Below are 17058 nucleotides of genomic sequence, written 5' to 3'. Positions count from 1 at the left end.
ACATTGAAGACATGTCTCTCCTAATGGCAGCTGAACTGATTTATCATATTATCTTAATTTCACAGTCAGGGTGAACCAGACTTGTTTGTACAGGCTGCACAGCTATGGTTAACTTTACTCTCCCATCTCCTTGTGTCCTGTACTAGCTTACAGCATCCAGTAATTCTTCATGTTTAGTATGTCTCTAGTAACCATTAAAGGCCTAATAAAATGCTCATATGCAGGGAGCATTTTAGAAAAGTGAGAAGGCCTTACAGTTTTAAACTCTGGGGCTTTATATTCCATCCTCATCTCTGAGCTAAGCTCTGTCAATGCTCAATTGTCTGATTTTACTTCTGATTTTGAGGAGAAAAAATGGAGACTATTCTTAATGGACTTTGTGCTAAAATCAGGAAGGGACAATGTACAATAAAATCTCTTCCTTTTCCTTGCTGATATTGGCAGAATTTCATAGTCATCTTCACTTTTTTATTTGACCAAGTCTCGAGATCAGAGACTGTGATACATGGTGGTTGGTTTCAGGCACCAAGCCTGAAACAATTAAAGAAGCATTTGGACAATGCTCTCAGGCACACGATATGACTCTGAGGATGATCCTGTGAGTCAGGAGTTGAACTTGGTGAACTTGTTGGTCCCTTCCAACTCCGCACATTCTGTGATTCTGTGAATTCCATGTCCAAGGGTTGATGTGCATCAGTGACACCAGACCTGATGACAGCCTCAGTGAGTCTTGCTAATAGTCACTGTTCCTTACTGATAGTTACTGCTTGTACGTGAGAATTCATAATTTCTTCTCATAATACTTCTGCTGGAGAATTTAGGAATTTTTTTCTGCTATTAAACATGCATCACCCAATATCCATCTAGAAGGTGAAAGAGGGGAAGTATTCATGGCACCCAACAAAGGATGTGACTCTATGCCTTCTACTGCTCATTAGAATTAATTTGGCATGGAATGAATAATCAGATTTGTGGGCTCTAATTTCTCTCAGATGCTGTTAGTTAAGTTGCTGAATGCCCTTTTAACTAGACAAATTGAGGAAGTGATGTGCTGTTCCTAGGAAATCAACTGCCTTCTCTTTAGCAAGCATGAGCTTTCACTTCTGAGTTGCCGTTGTATGCTGTTTTAGGTGATGTTACAGAACAAAAATGTGTATGTGTAGAAAAAGTCTGTTTCACATGATTTTTTAATGACTGAGAATTAATCCTTCTACTGTTTTAAAACTACTTCATCTCCTTTCTTTATAGTTCTCTCATAGACCTGTGATTGTTTAGCTTTGATCTTTTTACGCTGTGCTTCACAATTTGCTCTGTAATTCTATATTTCCTGTGGGACTTAGAAGGCAAATGCCTGGACTTTTCCTATCTGGAATTGGGCAATATTGTGTGTAGTGTATATTGCCTTTGTATTTAGACCTTAAAAGTTTGTAACTTCAAGATGCCACACTTCAGACTCCCTGAAGTAAATAGATTCTTGGTTTGCTAGGTGCTGAAACTGAAAGAAAACTCTCTTTGTGTGAGAAATGATCAGTACAAGAAGTAAAAATTCATGTCCTAATTTGTGGCACATAAAGCATTTAACACCGAGTTACTAATAGCAGTGTTAAAATTAAGTTCAGTTCCTATGTTGCTTGTCAGATCCTGTCATCTTTGTCTATGTAAAGATCAGGGTTAAAGCTACTGTTGCTGGAAAGTTTGGAATATAGACTGAATAAGGTGAAAATGAGGTGACAGCTGGTAATCATTCTTCTTCAATGATGCAGTGATTGTTCATGGAGCAGTAGCAACATGAGTCTGCTAATTTCACACTCTTTGAGCCAAGTGCTTAGTGTCAAAACCAGCACCAGTCAGTAATGCAAATTGCTGTGATGGAGCAGCTTCCCAGCCTCTTAGACTCCCCCAGTAGACTTCTCTGCATATGTATTTCTTTTGAAGCATTATAGAGCCTGTTAATAAATGTTGAAAAGATGCAGTCCTACAAGTGCTTGACGAAGCTTTTGAGAGACTTAAAGAAGTTTGTTTGCCCTGTACTTCAGTTGTTCCAAGAGTCAAAAGTAGTAAAAATACAGCTATTTACCTTTCAGATTCAAGGTAATTTGAAAGAAAGTTAGAAACCATCTTGTGGGAAGAGGAGGTGATTTTGAAAATACCTTTGAAAAGAGAAGACAGGGGAAAAAACTATGCTTATTAAGTCAGATACAGCAGATTTTTACATAGCGGATGGGGCAAAGACCAAATGGTTATACTGACATTAGTAAGAATCCCTGATAAAAAGAAAAACAATATTTTAATATAAAATTGCAGGGTTGATTTTATAGACATATATGCAAAGAAGTACTAAAAGCTGAGAAACTACAAAGGATAAAACTGAAGTTTATTTTGTCAGTTCATTTGTTTCAGTGCTTCTTTCTAGTTCATCGACTGATGAACTGCAGAGAGGTGACTGCTGGCCAGCTGTCTCTGCTGCTGATAGTAGGATTCTTGTCTGGTCAGTAGGGGATAGTTAAGGATTGGAAGCCTGATCACATGGGACAAGTGAGAGCTTGCCTCATCTCTGTCAGATAGGCAGACTTTCCTAGTCTGATTATCAAGGGTGGAAAGTTCCTCAAGCCTCAGGATACCTGAGCTGTGTATTTGGTTCAACACCTCAGCAGGCTGAACTTCTCTCATGCCGTCTGTAAAGGTTCTGAATGGTTGTTTATTTTCATAACCTCTCATTAAAAGGCAGCTTTTGTTGCTTCTTATCCCAGAAAACTCAATGCTTTCATAAAAATCAGAAGTGTTAGATACAGAGAAATCTTGTTATCTTCTGATCAATTTCTCCGTTCCTCAATTTATTCAGTATTTGTCCTACCTCCTGATTTCCTTCAGTAGCCTACAGTGTTGATCCTGATCCCACATGAGGTTGCCTTAGGCTTTATTTCTGTGCCTATTTATGCCTGTAATGTGGAGCTCTGGACCCCAGTGGGAGGGTTGCTCTGCCCCTTTGGGAGAATCTTCAGAATAACTCTGGTTTGTATGCATTTAGTGTGCATAAAAGCTTTTTCTGGACAGGAAACATTTAAAAAAAAAAATCAAATCTCCTCAGCTTAGTTCCACTATTCTTTTACATACTGTCTCTCTGTTAAAACTGCAGTCCTGCTGGACTAAGCTGGACATACCTCCTTTCTCTCACAACCCTCAGCCTTATTCAGCAACTGCTTGTTGTAAACTGAAACAATGGCACTGATACTCTAGTTATTTTTTCATTATTCAGTCCTTTCTCCCCTTAGGTATTTCTACTTAAAATAATGCTTGAAATAAACCCTACAAAATCAAATTTTGAATTTTGTGAGTTTAACTGTATATTGCAGTCTTTTTAGTCCTTTGCCCTAAGTGCAGTATGCATCACTACCTTTGTTTTGTGCTGGAGCTTTATTACTGCTCACAGATGTAAAAAACTCAAGATAAAACTATTGAAATAATTATGGTATTTAGGTACCCAAACTCAGAGAGAGTTTATGGAAATAAAGAATGTAGATATCCTCAAAATGTTATTAATTGTTATTTTATTTACCATATCATTCCACTATGATTATTTTTTTCTGCTTTCTTTTTTTTTAATTTATATTTAAGAATGGTAAGAATTCTAATGTCTATAAATATTTCCCTGTTTTTATGAGTGGCATTTTAAATATTTTATCATGGTTACAGTTAATATATCTGTTCCTGCCTCTGCACCCCATTGTCCCACAATAAAAGAAAGTAAAGCCTCTGATTCTGCAAAATTATTACTAACCCAAAGGGAAGTTTTGATTAAAGAAGTTGTTTTGGGAGTGATTTTATTTTAATATATTCTGAGTTGGATTAATGTGTAAGTTAGACACATTTTCTTTTTGAAGCCTGTTTTCCTTGCCTGGACTGTGCCAAGTGGTCAACAGTGAGAATATAAGGCCCCATAGAATTTCCCAGTGTTGGTAACATTGCAAACATTGGAGTCATTCCTGTGGGGTTCTGAGTGTTCTTGTGCACTAATTCTGTAAAAGCTGGGGACATTCAGTCTCTGCTGCAGGGCCAGTTTCAGTTTCTGCAGAATCTTTCTGATTCAAAACTATGGTTTTTAGCTTTTAGGGGATATATTGTTCGTAAAAACTACACAAGATTGAAAACCAGCCTGGAGCGTGTAGCAGATCCTCAGTTTACAAGCAGCTGCTCTACTTCTGATTTTGGCTGTGAAGAAGACTGGTAAGTTGAATCCTTTTCTATCTATTCTTTAACAAAAGCTATTTCCCACACAAGATCTGAAAGGAGCAGATTTGTCATCATGATTCAGTCAGCTCTTAAAAATCTGCCATATTCTGAGGATGACCACATGTAGGTTAACAAGTTCTCCCTTCAGCTTTTGTCATCTCAGTGATCTCCCAATGAGTGGAAATGTGCTGTTTGCTCTGGATTGCTCTCCTGGTTTTGTGCACTTCTTGTAAGTACCCGGGATACTGCAGATTCTGCAGACAGAATTGCAAGTGCTCAGCATTTCAGCATTTACTGCAGTGCATGTTATTAGATGTCCAAGAGTGGGAAGTTACCCTTCTGTGCCTAAAAAGCCCCATGCAGACCAGCAATGAGACAGGGAAAAGAGCTGTCAAGACCAGATGGACACTTTGTGTAACTGACAGAAAGCCTAGGAATGCTGTAAACCATGGTGGTACTCTCTTGAAGAGAAGAGGTATTTTACCACTTTAAGCAATGGATTCACTCCAGACAAATCTTCTTGTGACATTTCCCCAGGTATGAGAGGCAAAAGGGATCTCTTACGTTTGACTCACCAGCATTGTTCTAGGAGGGTGGCTGCATTTGCAGGACTAATCCCTTTCATTAGTTTCAGTGACTGAGAGTTACTAGAATGCTGAAGCCATTCTGGAGAAGTTAACAGTTCTTTCTTTTTCCATGTATGCTCATAGCATTGAGATTTGTTAGCTTCCATGCTGACTCTGCTACATGCCCTAGAGCATTATTATAGAACTTTGTTCAGGTGTAACACCTGCATTCTTGCAGGTTAGTAGTGCTCCAGCATATTTTCCTTTAATCAAGTATTCTATTTCAGCAAGAAAAAGATTCAGATCATTGGACAAGGACTAAATAAATAAATACATGGTTTTGGTAATGATTTTCATGGTGAAGAACAAACCACTACATGTTACCATCATAGCTGTGTTTTGGGCTTGCTTGACTGCTCACTGGGGAAGGAGATTCCTAATTTATGATTCCCTTTATGCGTGTGCAGCAGCTTCTGTTTCTTTAAGTCTTTAAGGGGTGTGTATCTTGTGATCTCTTTAGGATTATTGATGATCACATATTCATGTCTTCTCCAGTCTGCACTGATGATTGAAAGCAAGAGCTAATAAGATGTCTACTGTCAGTTTTCTTTGGCATCCAGAATTATAATTATTTACAATGTAAATAGACGTTTTCATTTGGAGATGTTTGGAGGCACAGAGCCTCTTTAAAATTTTTTTATTCATTTATTTTGTGTGTAGGAATGGTTCTCTTCCATTTTTTTGCATTAAAATGTCTCTGGAATTCTTTGTTACTCGCCAGACAAATGTATTTGGATTTGGTACAACTTGGCTTAATTGTATATCTTTTGAGGCTCACAGAGAATTTATTGTTTGTTTACTGTTGAGGTGAATTTGGGCTTTGTGTAGCATGTATATACAACCTTTAAAGACATGTAGCCACCAAACTTAGATTGAAATCAGTGTCTAAATGCATTTAGATATCTGACCTGAAGATGTCCACGTAAAGTACATTGGCAGTTCAGGTCTTTCACCCAGTCCAGGTTGCAGTTTGCAGTCAGATAGATAAATAAGTTCATCTTTTGCCTGGAGTTGGGAAACTGCCATTACTGCTGGCAGTTCTTAATTTAACCCAAACAAAACCTGCACATTATTTGCCTAATCCATACGTTTCTCAGCAATGGCCTCAGGTTCCAGTGACGTCAGCAAGACTTGAAAATGTCAGCATTTCACAGGTAGTGTTCAGAACCCTGGGACTAAATCCAGTAATTTAGTTGCCAAAATCAAGCATCACTTTATCATGTAGCTGTTACTGGGCTGTTGTTTTAAGCACATGGCTGTTCAGTCATACAGAAAACTTGTTGGAAACAGAAAGGTGAAGATGCTTAACACGGTAGGTTAAGCAACAAGAGAAAGCAACTTCAGTGTGTCTTCACATATTGTGGAACAAAAGTAAAGGAAATAAAGTACTATTTTCTCATCATTTTCTTTCATTTCTACTAATTATTCTTTCTTTTTATTTATTTTTCTTTTTTTCCCCCTAACTGGTAGTTCTGGACAGTAAGAAATGAGCTTAAAGGCACTTAAGATCAGAAAGCATAATGGCACACAATTTTGTTGTATGCATGCAGAGGAGTATAATGTTGCAGTTAAATGTATGGCAACCTGCTGCTCTTTTAAAGATCTGTGTGAAAGCTGAGTTGCAGTGTTATATGTAAAGCACTCAGTTGTACTAAGTTGTGAATTTCAAAGTGTTCAGAAAAAATGAGCACATAAAAAAAATTAATCCCATAGAAGAAATTGAATCACTATACCTAGTTCATGCTCTTGAGTCAGTGAATGCAGGATATAATGAAAATGAAGCTAAAAAATTACATGGCTTTCTAATTAAATGCACACATTTGTTCATTTAGAATTACATGTTAAAATGTTTCATGCATTTATATGCTTGACTTGGTTATCAAATGCAAAGCTGATGTCACTAAGGTAACTAAGGCAAATTGAGAGCTGGCAAATATCTGGTTGGAGTAGAAATAGATAGTGTAAATGTTAGCAGGGAAGTGGCTTTGTCTCATTGAAAAAATGCTTATCCATTCAGTTCCACAAAGCTGTGGAAGTGTTTGTGACTCCTGCTGAAACAGGATCCTGGGAATAATTGTGCACCTGGGAAGCTGACACCAAGTTTTAGTTATTCCCCAAAAACCATTTGTGTATGAAACACCTGCCAAGCCTTTTCCTGACATCATCAGGCACTGAGAGGAAGCTGCAGGCCTGCGTGGCATCAAGGAGCTGAATCACAACCAAACCTTAAAAGGGGCAGTTATTTTAAAGTCAAACATGACTTTAAAATAACATGACAAGACATGAGTAAAACATGGTTCAGATGAGGAAAGTGGAAATCTTTCTGAGCGTTTTTACAGCAGCTGAATAGCAGATTTACCATTCTGTATAGAGCTGAATAGGCAGAAGAGGAGGGAGGAGTGTGATGGGGTCTCCTCTTTCGCAAGGAGAGCACAGACACCAGCCTTACTTAATGTGTGCCTCCATTTTGCAATGGATCATTGCAGAAATCAAAAATGCTGCATTTTTCAATGGCATAGCTAAATTTCAAGGTAGTATTAGGGATCTTTTGAGCTAATTAGGAATAATTTATGGAGAAGTGAGAAGTAATTTTCTAAAACATCATGTGATTTGAACTTGTTAGATTGACAGATCTCTAGTGAATATATTTTTCATAAATATTCTTGCTTAGCAGGATAATCTACAGTTCAGTGACTAAGGACCTTAATCTGTACGACCTTGTTCATCTTCTTGTTCAGACAGAGCTGTCATTCTTAAATATCTTTAAATCCCTTTAGAACCCATCAAAGTATCTGTAACCTGCATGTTCCACCATCATTATCCTTTCCATTTCCTTCCCAAATGAAAATTGTGTTAAGTACTACTGATTTGATACTTCCCCCAGAAAACACTTACTGTATTGTTAATTTTTTTCCTCTAGCTCATTGTACTATAGCTCAATGACTGCTAAACATCACAATAGAAGTTAGTTACATGTACACAATCAGTGCCATCATATTATGTTGTATAGAAGAAGGCACTGTTTCCACAGAGTGACTTAGTTACACATCAGTTGGGTCTGTGACTACAACTGTGTGTCAGTGAGTATCCCTTGCTCCTTGGTTTCCTTTGGAGCTCTGTGTGTTAAGAGTAGAAGATACTGGACATCAACACCAGTTCACACTCTTGAACTGAGTTCATTGTGATTTTTTTCCCTTGTATCTTTCTCTTTTTACCTGTTTTGTATCATGTCCAGACTTTGGTCAGCTAAGGTTCTCAAAACCATTATTTTTAGTAATGACATTCACATGAGCCTTACAGTACAGAATCAAGATTTTATAATAGAGTCTGTACACAAACTAAGCTGCACAGGCACACCAATTTAGATGTTTATAAAATTATAGACAAAGAATAATTATCAGCATTTTTCTCTTCTTTGGGAAGTATGCTTGTGAAAGTCAAGTTCTAGAAATGGGTTTATTTCTGCTCTCTAATGACTGATGAAGCAGAATCTTATTACTAAATTTCTATCAGTACTAAGTGAGTGGTGGTACAAGGGCTTGAGAGGGTAGGATTTAAATTAGAAACAGTTACATTAAATGTAATGAACTGCAATATCAAAGTCAATAGTGCTCCAAAGTTTACATTGGGAGGTTTACAGCAGTGAAGATACACCAACTCACTTGTGCATCGTAACATTTTGTCATCACTGTCAAGACTTGGTTAAGGTAGTATATTAGAGACTGCCCTTGAAGAAAATTAGCAAGTCCTTTGCCAGCAGAAATGATCACATATCTCTATAAACCATGGTAAAGGAAAATATCTAAGAAAGATGAAAAACTAAGGGTCATATGGTATCATTTCTCCAATCATGAAAGGCTTATGTGAGAATAAACTGTTCTCAGTTGAGAATCAAGAGAGAAATAATGGGCTTGCATTGCAGCAAAATAATGTTAGGTTAGACATCAAGAGAAGCTTACTAATGGTAAGTTGAGTTAAACCCTGTGTAGGTTACCTTGGGAAAGTCTTGACAGCTCCATCATTGGAGGTTTTTAAATAAGGTTAAACAAATATATGGGGAAAAAATAGGTGTAACTGATTTTTCTCTGAAAGTGGGGGTGACTTAGATGATTTATCATTTTCAAGTGAACTGTAACATTTCTGTGCCAGTGGGTTTGCCATTAGCTGCTTTTATCGTAGTGCCACCAGATGCTGCTGCAGCAGTATGGGGAGTAAGTACAGAAATGGGTCTAGAGGAATTCTCCATGTGTCTGCTTGCAATGGCATTGTTGCTGTGCCTGAAAAATGAATGAGGTTCATTTCTCAATGGCTTGCTACAATCGGAGGCCCATTGAAATAGCATGGAATGTGGATTTACCTGCATGGGCACTGGTAGATTAGCACATAACCACAGTATCCCGTGTATCACTGAGAGATTAAACATTATTTCAGTCACAAATGAGAACAAATTCATTTAGAAACTGGTTTCAAGTGAATTCTCCTGTTTCATCTAAAAGCTCTTCTGTTTTTGCTGTGGTTTCTTTGGCTTGGTCTGCAGCCTGCATCTCACTAAAATGAGGTTCACTCTATCAGTCAACAACAAAACCTCCCAAGAATTCTTTTGATTAAAACAAAAAGAAAAATAATCACTATGTTGTTGTGTTTCTGTTCTTCATGGAGAGCTGATTGAAAGGGTCACATCTCTACATTTTAAACCAATTTTTTTCAGGATCTTCAGAAGAATGCCACTGGATCTTGGTAATTTATTCCCTTACACCTTTCCCATAGTTTCTCCTTGAGTGATATCAGTTTCTGTCAAGATCACATTCCTATTTCTTGTATAAGGCATCTTTTCAATATGAATTTTCATTTATTTCCACAAGAAAAGCTGGTATAAAGACATTCTGGTTTCCTTTAATAGCTTCACTTTCCTATTTTTAATCATAGCAAACATTGAGATTATTGCTTATGATGGAAATAGGAAGTCTGCAATCCTTGTGGCATGCAGTAGTATCCATGGGCCTGATTCTGATGTCATGTAAGCTTCTAATTACTGTTCCTAAGTTCAGTTACTCAGGATTTTTAAAGGCATAAATGGGAATTTGGGAACAATTTTCCAGTGTCATCTAGTTTTTACCTCCTTCCCACCCCTTTGGAATTTTTCATCTACCCACACTGGAATGATTAAATTTGTTCTATTCTATAAAATACTGCTTTTGCAAAATGAACTGAATTATTTCTGGTAGAATACCTAGTAGTGTTTCTAACATTTTCAAAAGCTTTTCATTTACTTTCATTTAAATAATGAAAGTAAAAGTGCCATTACTTATACTAGTAATGGCCAGAGTAACTCCAAAACTAGGTATTTTTTCTCCAGCATAAATTAATCTCCATAGATTAACAAGATTTATGTTGCTATGGTTCAGCTGCTTTCAGTGCTAAGGATAGTGAGTCTATACACTATACAGATGTGTAGACAGACCTTAAGAATCAATGTTTCTTTCTTTTTCCAATGTTTCTTGCAAGTGGAGTGATTTATAGACAGCCTGTATGTGAAGACTGAGGCATATTACAGCTCAGTAGCTGAACAGTCAGCAGCAAATTGTTGAGTTGCCTGACTGAAACCAGGCCCATGAACCCAGATCGGCTGCTGATACCACATTTTCAGAAGTATTCCCTGCCAGTTTGACATTGTGGTGGGCTGACCTTGGCTGGCTGCCAGGTGTCCACCAAGCTGTTCTGCCATTCCCCATCTTGTCAGGACAAGGGAAGAAAAATGCAATGAAAATCTCATGAGTAACAACTAGTAGTCAAGTGCATACTTCTGGTAGCAACAGTAATTCTGTGGAAGGATGGGCTCTCTTGCGGCAAATACAACCCACTTTAGGATTGTTTTAATCAGAAACAGTGCATCACTGGGATCCTGACAGAGAGCTGGGGTTTAGGGGCTTCCAAATTCCAGAGGCTGATTTTTGCTAGCTTGAGCTGTACAGAAGGGAAGTTGTGGATTTTTACCTTTGTGCTTTAAACAATTATATAAGGTTCTAGCTGTGGCAAGGTTGTGTATTTTTTTTTAGTAGAAGACAGAGATATTTTCATGCTGCTCATTTAGATCCAGATCCAAACCACCACAAAATCTGAATCTTGAAATTGATATGATGATTCAGTCTGGTTTTGGCATTGTAGGCTATTTGCAACATACTGATCTGACAGGAAATTTTGATTTTGACATCCACCACAGTGGTACTGGAGGATTATTAATTGTTTTTACCTTGTATTTGATTTATTTTCAGAAATGTTGGGGGAAAAGGGAGTGCATCATCTCAAAAAATGCTTGAGGAAATTTTGGGGAAAAGTGGCAGGTTATCTAACCAGTGCCACTAAATAAATTATTATCCAAATAATATATTTACAAGATAAATAGTAATAAAGAACTTTACAGATAATATAGTATATGCACAAATGCAGTCCTAGACATAGGTTGTACTTTCCACTTTAAGAGGTATGCCAGTACTAAATGATAATGCATTTCTGAAATGGATCCCTTCCTTTTCTCCGAGGAAAACACAAGTTTAAATTCAATTTACATTTTAGGGAGAATGTTTTTTTCTCTTTCTTTGTGTCAAAGAATAAAGGGGGACTTAAATTCCCCTTGTCTGACATGCAAGTCCGATGTTCCCTCATGAAATTGAAACATTACAGAAAAGATGAATGTTTATCAACTTCATTCTCTTTTGACAATGAAAAAGTCTTTGTATTAATCCCAGTTTGAGGACCATGAGCATACCAAATAGTTTCTGTGAGCCTCAATTTTTTTAATCCACTAAATGAAATTGGTAGCATCTTTTTTGGTATTGGATAGCTGAAGATTCTGAAACAAGTTCTGTCTGGGTGGACTTTACTGTTGAAGAAATCCATTGACTTAAAATGCCTAACAATGAGGATCACAGCCTGCAGAAGGTTTTTATGTTACTTTAATCAGCATTAATGAAGTAGGAGTTGGCCTTTAATATTTTTATGGCGACATAATGTGCTGGTAAAATAGTAACAGATATAGACAAAGAATCTAAGACATTTTACTTCTTGCTCTTTCTTTAACCCACATGGCTTTAGGAGAGCACATGTGTTTCACTTCTTGCTCACCCATCGAATTTTGAGTGTCTAAGTTTGAATTCTGTGAAAATAGCTTCTCACAGCCCTGGGAAAAATATTTAATGTAAAATCTTAACGAATTAATACATTACTTCAATTTAATTGAATTCTTGTAAACTCATTTTACACATCTGCACAAACGCACAGATTTTTAATGACAAATTCATTGTTCATAACCTGTTGCTGTGTTTAACAGTATGCACTTTTTTATAAGAGGAAATGGGACTGGTCTGGTTTTTTTTCTGAATTGATTGTATGTGCATATTTAGAAATTGGGGAGGGAGAAAAGGGAAAATCAACAAAAAAAGTGTGTATGCCAGTAAAGCTTTTACAAGAGTGAAGAAATTACAATATTTGAACTAAATTTTTTCATTTTCTTTGCTTTTAGGCAGCAAACCAGTAACCAGTCTTCTCCTGTGGTGCCTGATTTTCCTGACAAACAAACTAAAAAGGTAGTACTAAGTTTATATTCTAAAACAACATCCCATTATAACTTCAAATTCCTGAGTCCACAGTTCTGCAATGTGTTCATGTCTGCTTGGCATAGCCATCTGAACATGAAACCGTTAGTGATGTTTTGAAGTCTTTGAGACAAAAGCCTGCTTGCTAAGAACTTTAGTTCTGTAGAGAGACAGGGAGGTACAGTGAATAAGAGAATCAAAAGGCTGGAAATTTGCTGCTGAGAATAAATGCTAGCTGCTCCCTGAGGTGATTTGTCTGTGCACTTCACTTTCTACAGATGTTAGAGACTCTTTTTTAGTAAGGACCTGAGGTTCTTTGGTAGCACTTTGATATCCTGCTCGAATTCAATATGTGAAATGGAGGAGTCGCTCTGTGACTTGGAGCACAGCATAGTCTTTGAAGTCTGATCCAATTTTTGCTGCTTACCATTTGATGTTGAAAGGATGAAATGGAGAAAATGTACAGTTTTTGCCAGTAACTCTGCTGAGCATATGTAAGATTAAAAAAACAAAATCCCTTGGATGATGTACTTAGAAATGTACAGCAGATTAATACCTTCCTATAGCTTTTTCTAAAGATACAAATTAACTATGAGAGGAAATCAGCATACAGTGCATGCTATGATTTAACTGCATGAGGAAAGGGGATAAATAAGTTAAATGGAAAAAAGTAAACAAATGTTTGTGACATGGGTGCTAAGTCAGTGTTGCTGAAAGCCACAAGAATCTTGTGTAACTTAAATCTAGCATTAGATGTTTCAGAGAGTCTTGGAAAATAGCAAGTTGCTCTCTATGAGATCACAGCTGTAAGTTATCATAAGCAAGTGGAATCAATACATTTCTTATGTGCCTAAACCAGCATTCTTTATTCCAGGATAATTTGGATGAGATTTCTGCTTCTCCATTTATTCTAAAAAATTCATTTGAAACGAATGATTCACAATCAATTAGCCAATCCCAGACAGTTTCAGACCAGCAGTTGTCAAGTCTCTTGACATCCTGTAAAAAAGGAGGTAAGAAATAATAAAGTAGCAGAGATATTTTGTTTACTGCTTATAAGCGACATGTTTTCAGCATGCAATTTGCTTTATATAGGGATGAGATCATTTAACAATCCCTTGAAAGGCAGGAAACATAACGGAAAAACTTTCTTCTACACATTTTCACTCTGGAAATATGAAAAAGCCCTTAAGTCTCTGTATTATAGAGGCAAAAGTAAAATGATTTTTAAAATACACCTTCTGTTAAAAGTGTCATTGCTAATCTCAAAATACCCTTTTAATGAAATCAAATCTACCTTCAAGAGCTTCAGCTTTCCTTTGCCTTCCAACCTCAGAAGTCAAAGACTGTAATGAAATCTCTCATGTTGGGCAGAATGAAAGACGACTAGTTTGTTCACACACACAAAGATTCAGTCAGCAGCACGGGAACATCTGCAATAATTCTGCAATCTATGCAGTGCAATTTTTTTAATTTTATTTGCTGTTATGTTATTTTTGCCTTGTTTAGCAAGAGTTCCAAAACTTAATGTAAAACATTTTGACATTTTTTGAATTTTACCTGGTTTATCTTTGGATATTCCAGGAAATCATTACCTATCAGAATACTTTTCTCTTTTCATGGGTTTTGTAATCATCCTATCTTTGCAAATCCATGAATGCAGACTTCATTACTAGACTGTAGAATAACTTTCACAGTTTAAGTAGGTTGATAATGTGATATCTGTAACCAGAGCCAAAATGTATATGATAGTAAATTAATTTGCAGATTAATACTGAAAATTAGTTGTTTATAATGTCATGCTATTAATTAATATTACTGTTTGTTTATTTATTTAATGGGACACCTTTCATCTTGTAAATCTACAAATATTTATCTGAATAATTAAGCCCTAATCCTGCAATTTATGTGTTTAAATTTTACAGAATTCAGTAAAGCTATTTACAAGGTAAAGGTGAGAAGTATTTATAGGGAATTTGTTCTGTTGATTCAATGTTTTTCCTCTTTCAAACAGGCATAATGTGCTTTCCATGCTAAAAAGAGAATAGTATTTAAACAGAGCAGATTGAGAAATCCATTCTTCCCTTTTCATGCATTTCAGTCCATATGGGCTTTGAATCCATAGTGTGGAACTGCAGGGGAAGTTTGCATTGCTATCTTAAATTATTGCATGTTAAACAATAAACCTGTCAAACAGAAATATCTTCATTGCAGGAAATCCTCTTGAGGAAAGCAGTCAGGGCCCAAATCCATCATCTTTACTCTCACTATATATTGTATGTTACCTTGCAACTGGTCTCCTTGAAATCAAAGACCTTGTGTCTGAGGTAAAACAATTAGAGTAAAACCGGCAGAAATACACCCTTAGCAAATATTATTCAGAACCATTACCCAGTAATTTAGAGTGTCTTCAAAAATGTGGAATCATAAAAGAATAAAATTTGAAAAGGAGATAAATGCAACATTGATCTGAACTATTGAAGAGACATCTATATTTAAATGAATAAGCATGCAAATGCAGAGAAATAAGTTTCCTAGTTAAGCATGAAAATATTCAAATGGATGATCATATAAATCACATTTCAATGAGTAACTATTAAATAAATAAACCCGGTGATGAATAATAACTTCTTTGGGTGCTTTTAAAAGCATGGCTTGCATTCAGACATGCAGATGCTTTCACCTGGTGCTCAGTCTGTATTCAGCCGCAGTGTATGAAGTACACTTTTAAGCAGGTAATATTCTTCCACTTCTGTGAAAACCAAGTGAAATAGGAAATATCTCTTTGGAATAAGAAAGCACTTATAAAAATATGTGAGTTTTACAGTGCGATACTAAATAAGCTGCTATTCACACTAAAAAGCTGCCCACTAGGTAGTCCAAACAATGCAAAGACTGTTACTTTTCATAGTGAAACATTTTTCTGCAATGTTAGAGACTGTTTTTTAATTCTCTGTGAATTACATTACAGACAGCACTAGTCTGCCAGCTTGGTGGTACTTGGACCTGAAATACAAAGGCCAGTGGGAAAGGGAATGTGACAGGTTTCTGCACTGGTCCATGACCCAGTTATGAAGCAGCATTGGTGTTTGCTTAAGGAGAAAGTCTGTATGCAGGCTTAAGCACAAAAGGAAGGACAGGCTGCTTATTTGTCTTGAGGCCTTAGTAGGTGAGGGTCTAGTTCAGTCAAGAGTGGACAGAACACAAAAGGACAAAATGGTTGATATGACTTTGCATGTTTTTATATTCATCTGTTCTCTCATATCTTGTTATTTGGCTGTCCAATAGCACGGGCTGCCTGTTCTTAATAACAGATTGGCAAAGGAAGAATAGAGAAGAAAATTTCTACAAAAATCATGCAAAGACTATACTCTGTAATTAATACAGAGACAAAAACCTCTTTTTCACATCAAAAGCCTTCTCACTGGGTCATAGAAAGACTGAGCAGTATGGCCAAACCGCAAGCACAGCAAGTGCATGCGTGTGCTGTGATTCTGTAGAGTCACAGGAGCTGGTTTTACACGGCACAGACATTCCCCTGTGCTCTGCCACAGCACTGGCACAAGAACAGTGACAATGCTGAGAATTCCCTCCAATGTTTCTGCTGTACACAGTGCCTGGACAGAGAGTCCAGTCATTAGTAACAATTAAGCCAGAAGTTAATTATTCTAGTCACAATATAGTACCGAAGAAATTGAAATAATATAATCTCAAGAGGCCAAGTAGTGATACTCCCATAGATGAGATTGATAGTGAGAATGTTTGAAATTATTAATGAAGAGTGCTTCATAGGGAATTGGCCGATGTAACTGTGCTTCAAAGGTGTGACAGATTATCTGCGATGCAAAGGAAATACGTTTGCAAAAGGAAAGCTAATAGTACCTCTGCATTGACCAAACGATGACATATTTTTTTATGCTTAGCACAGACATTTTGGACAAGTGAGAAAATACACAGAGTCTCTGGCTGTGGACATTGTCCCGTGGGAGAACAATGTGACTTGTGGATATGTTCAGTTTATGCCTTTCACCCCATATTGCAATGCTGAAACTTTGTGAAAAGTAGAGAAATTTGCCAGGATTCTGTGAGATCTGGAAGTATAGTCTGTAGTGTTGTCTATAGCCACAGTCAGAGGCAGTGAATAGTCCATTTCAGTATAGCCTTTGATTTTAGATTCTTTAATCTTTTATATTTTCAAAACTAGGGGAAATCAGGGCTTGGTATGTTTCAAGCTGGAGTCCCATTAGTCAGTGACCCATTTCTAATGTTTTTCTTGAAATATGTATATTTTTTTTTATGTTGATAATTTTCTCTTCCTTTCTGGTAAACCAGTCATAAAATGGAATTTGGTGAATGTAGTTGTGCTGGGTTTGGACAAACATATGAAGTCACTGTGTTTTGCACTGATGGAGGACAAGCAGATAATTAAATATGTCAAGTTACTGCTTGATGGGGAGGAAGTCTGCTGCCCACCTTGCCCACTGTGGTCAAGTTTTAGTAGGGGCATTGTGGGCATGGGAGACATTATTCCCAAAATTTTACTCTGTGGTTGTCGTCACACAGATGATATTTACCAGTTCATCACCCTAAACAAGAAATTTTAAATAATG

The 17058-nt window shown here is 36.8% G+C and overlaps 1 protein-coding gene across 3 annotated transcripts in view; it reads left to right on the top strand.

The window, feature by feature from the left end:
• MYO3B (myosin IIIB) overlaps positions 1 to 17058 on the top strand; it is a 192541-nt gene that overhangs the window by 135004 nt on the left and 40479 nt on the right. For all 3 annotated transcript variants that reach the window (XM_064434510.1, XM_064434508.1, XM_064434509.1), the window contains 3 exons: positions 4104 to 4224; positions 12376 to 12439; positions 13323 to 13461. In XM_064434510.1, coding sequence (XP_064290580.1) covers positions 4104 to 4224; positions 12376 to 12439; positions 13323 to 13461 — 324 coding nt within the window. The remainder of the gene's footprint in view (positions 1 to 4103; positions 4225 to 12375; positions 12440 to 13322; positions 13462 to 17058) is intronic.

This window comes from Passer domesticus, chromosome 10 (genome assembly GCF_036417665.1).
Source record: "Passer domesticus isolate bPasDom1 chromosome 10, bPasDom1.hap1, whole genome shotgun sequence".
NCBI lineage: Eukaryota > Metazoa > Chordata > Aves > Passeriformes > Passeridae > Passer > Passer domesticus.
Note: the sequence above shows the minus strand (reverse complement) of the source record. Positions and strands in the feature narration are given on the sequence as shown.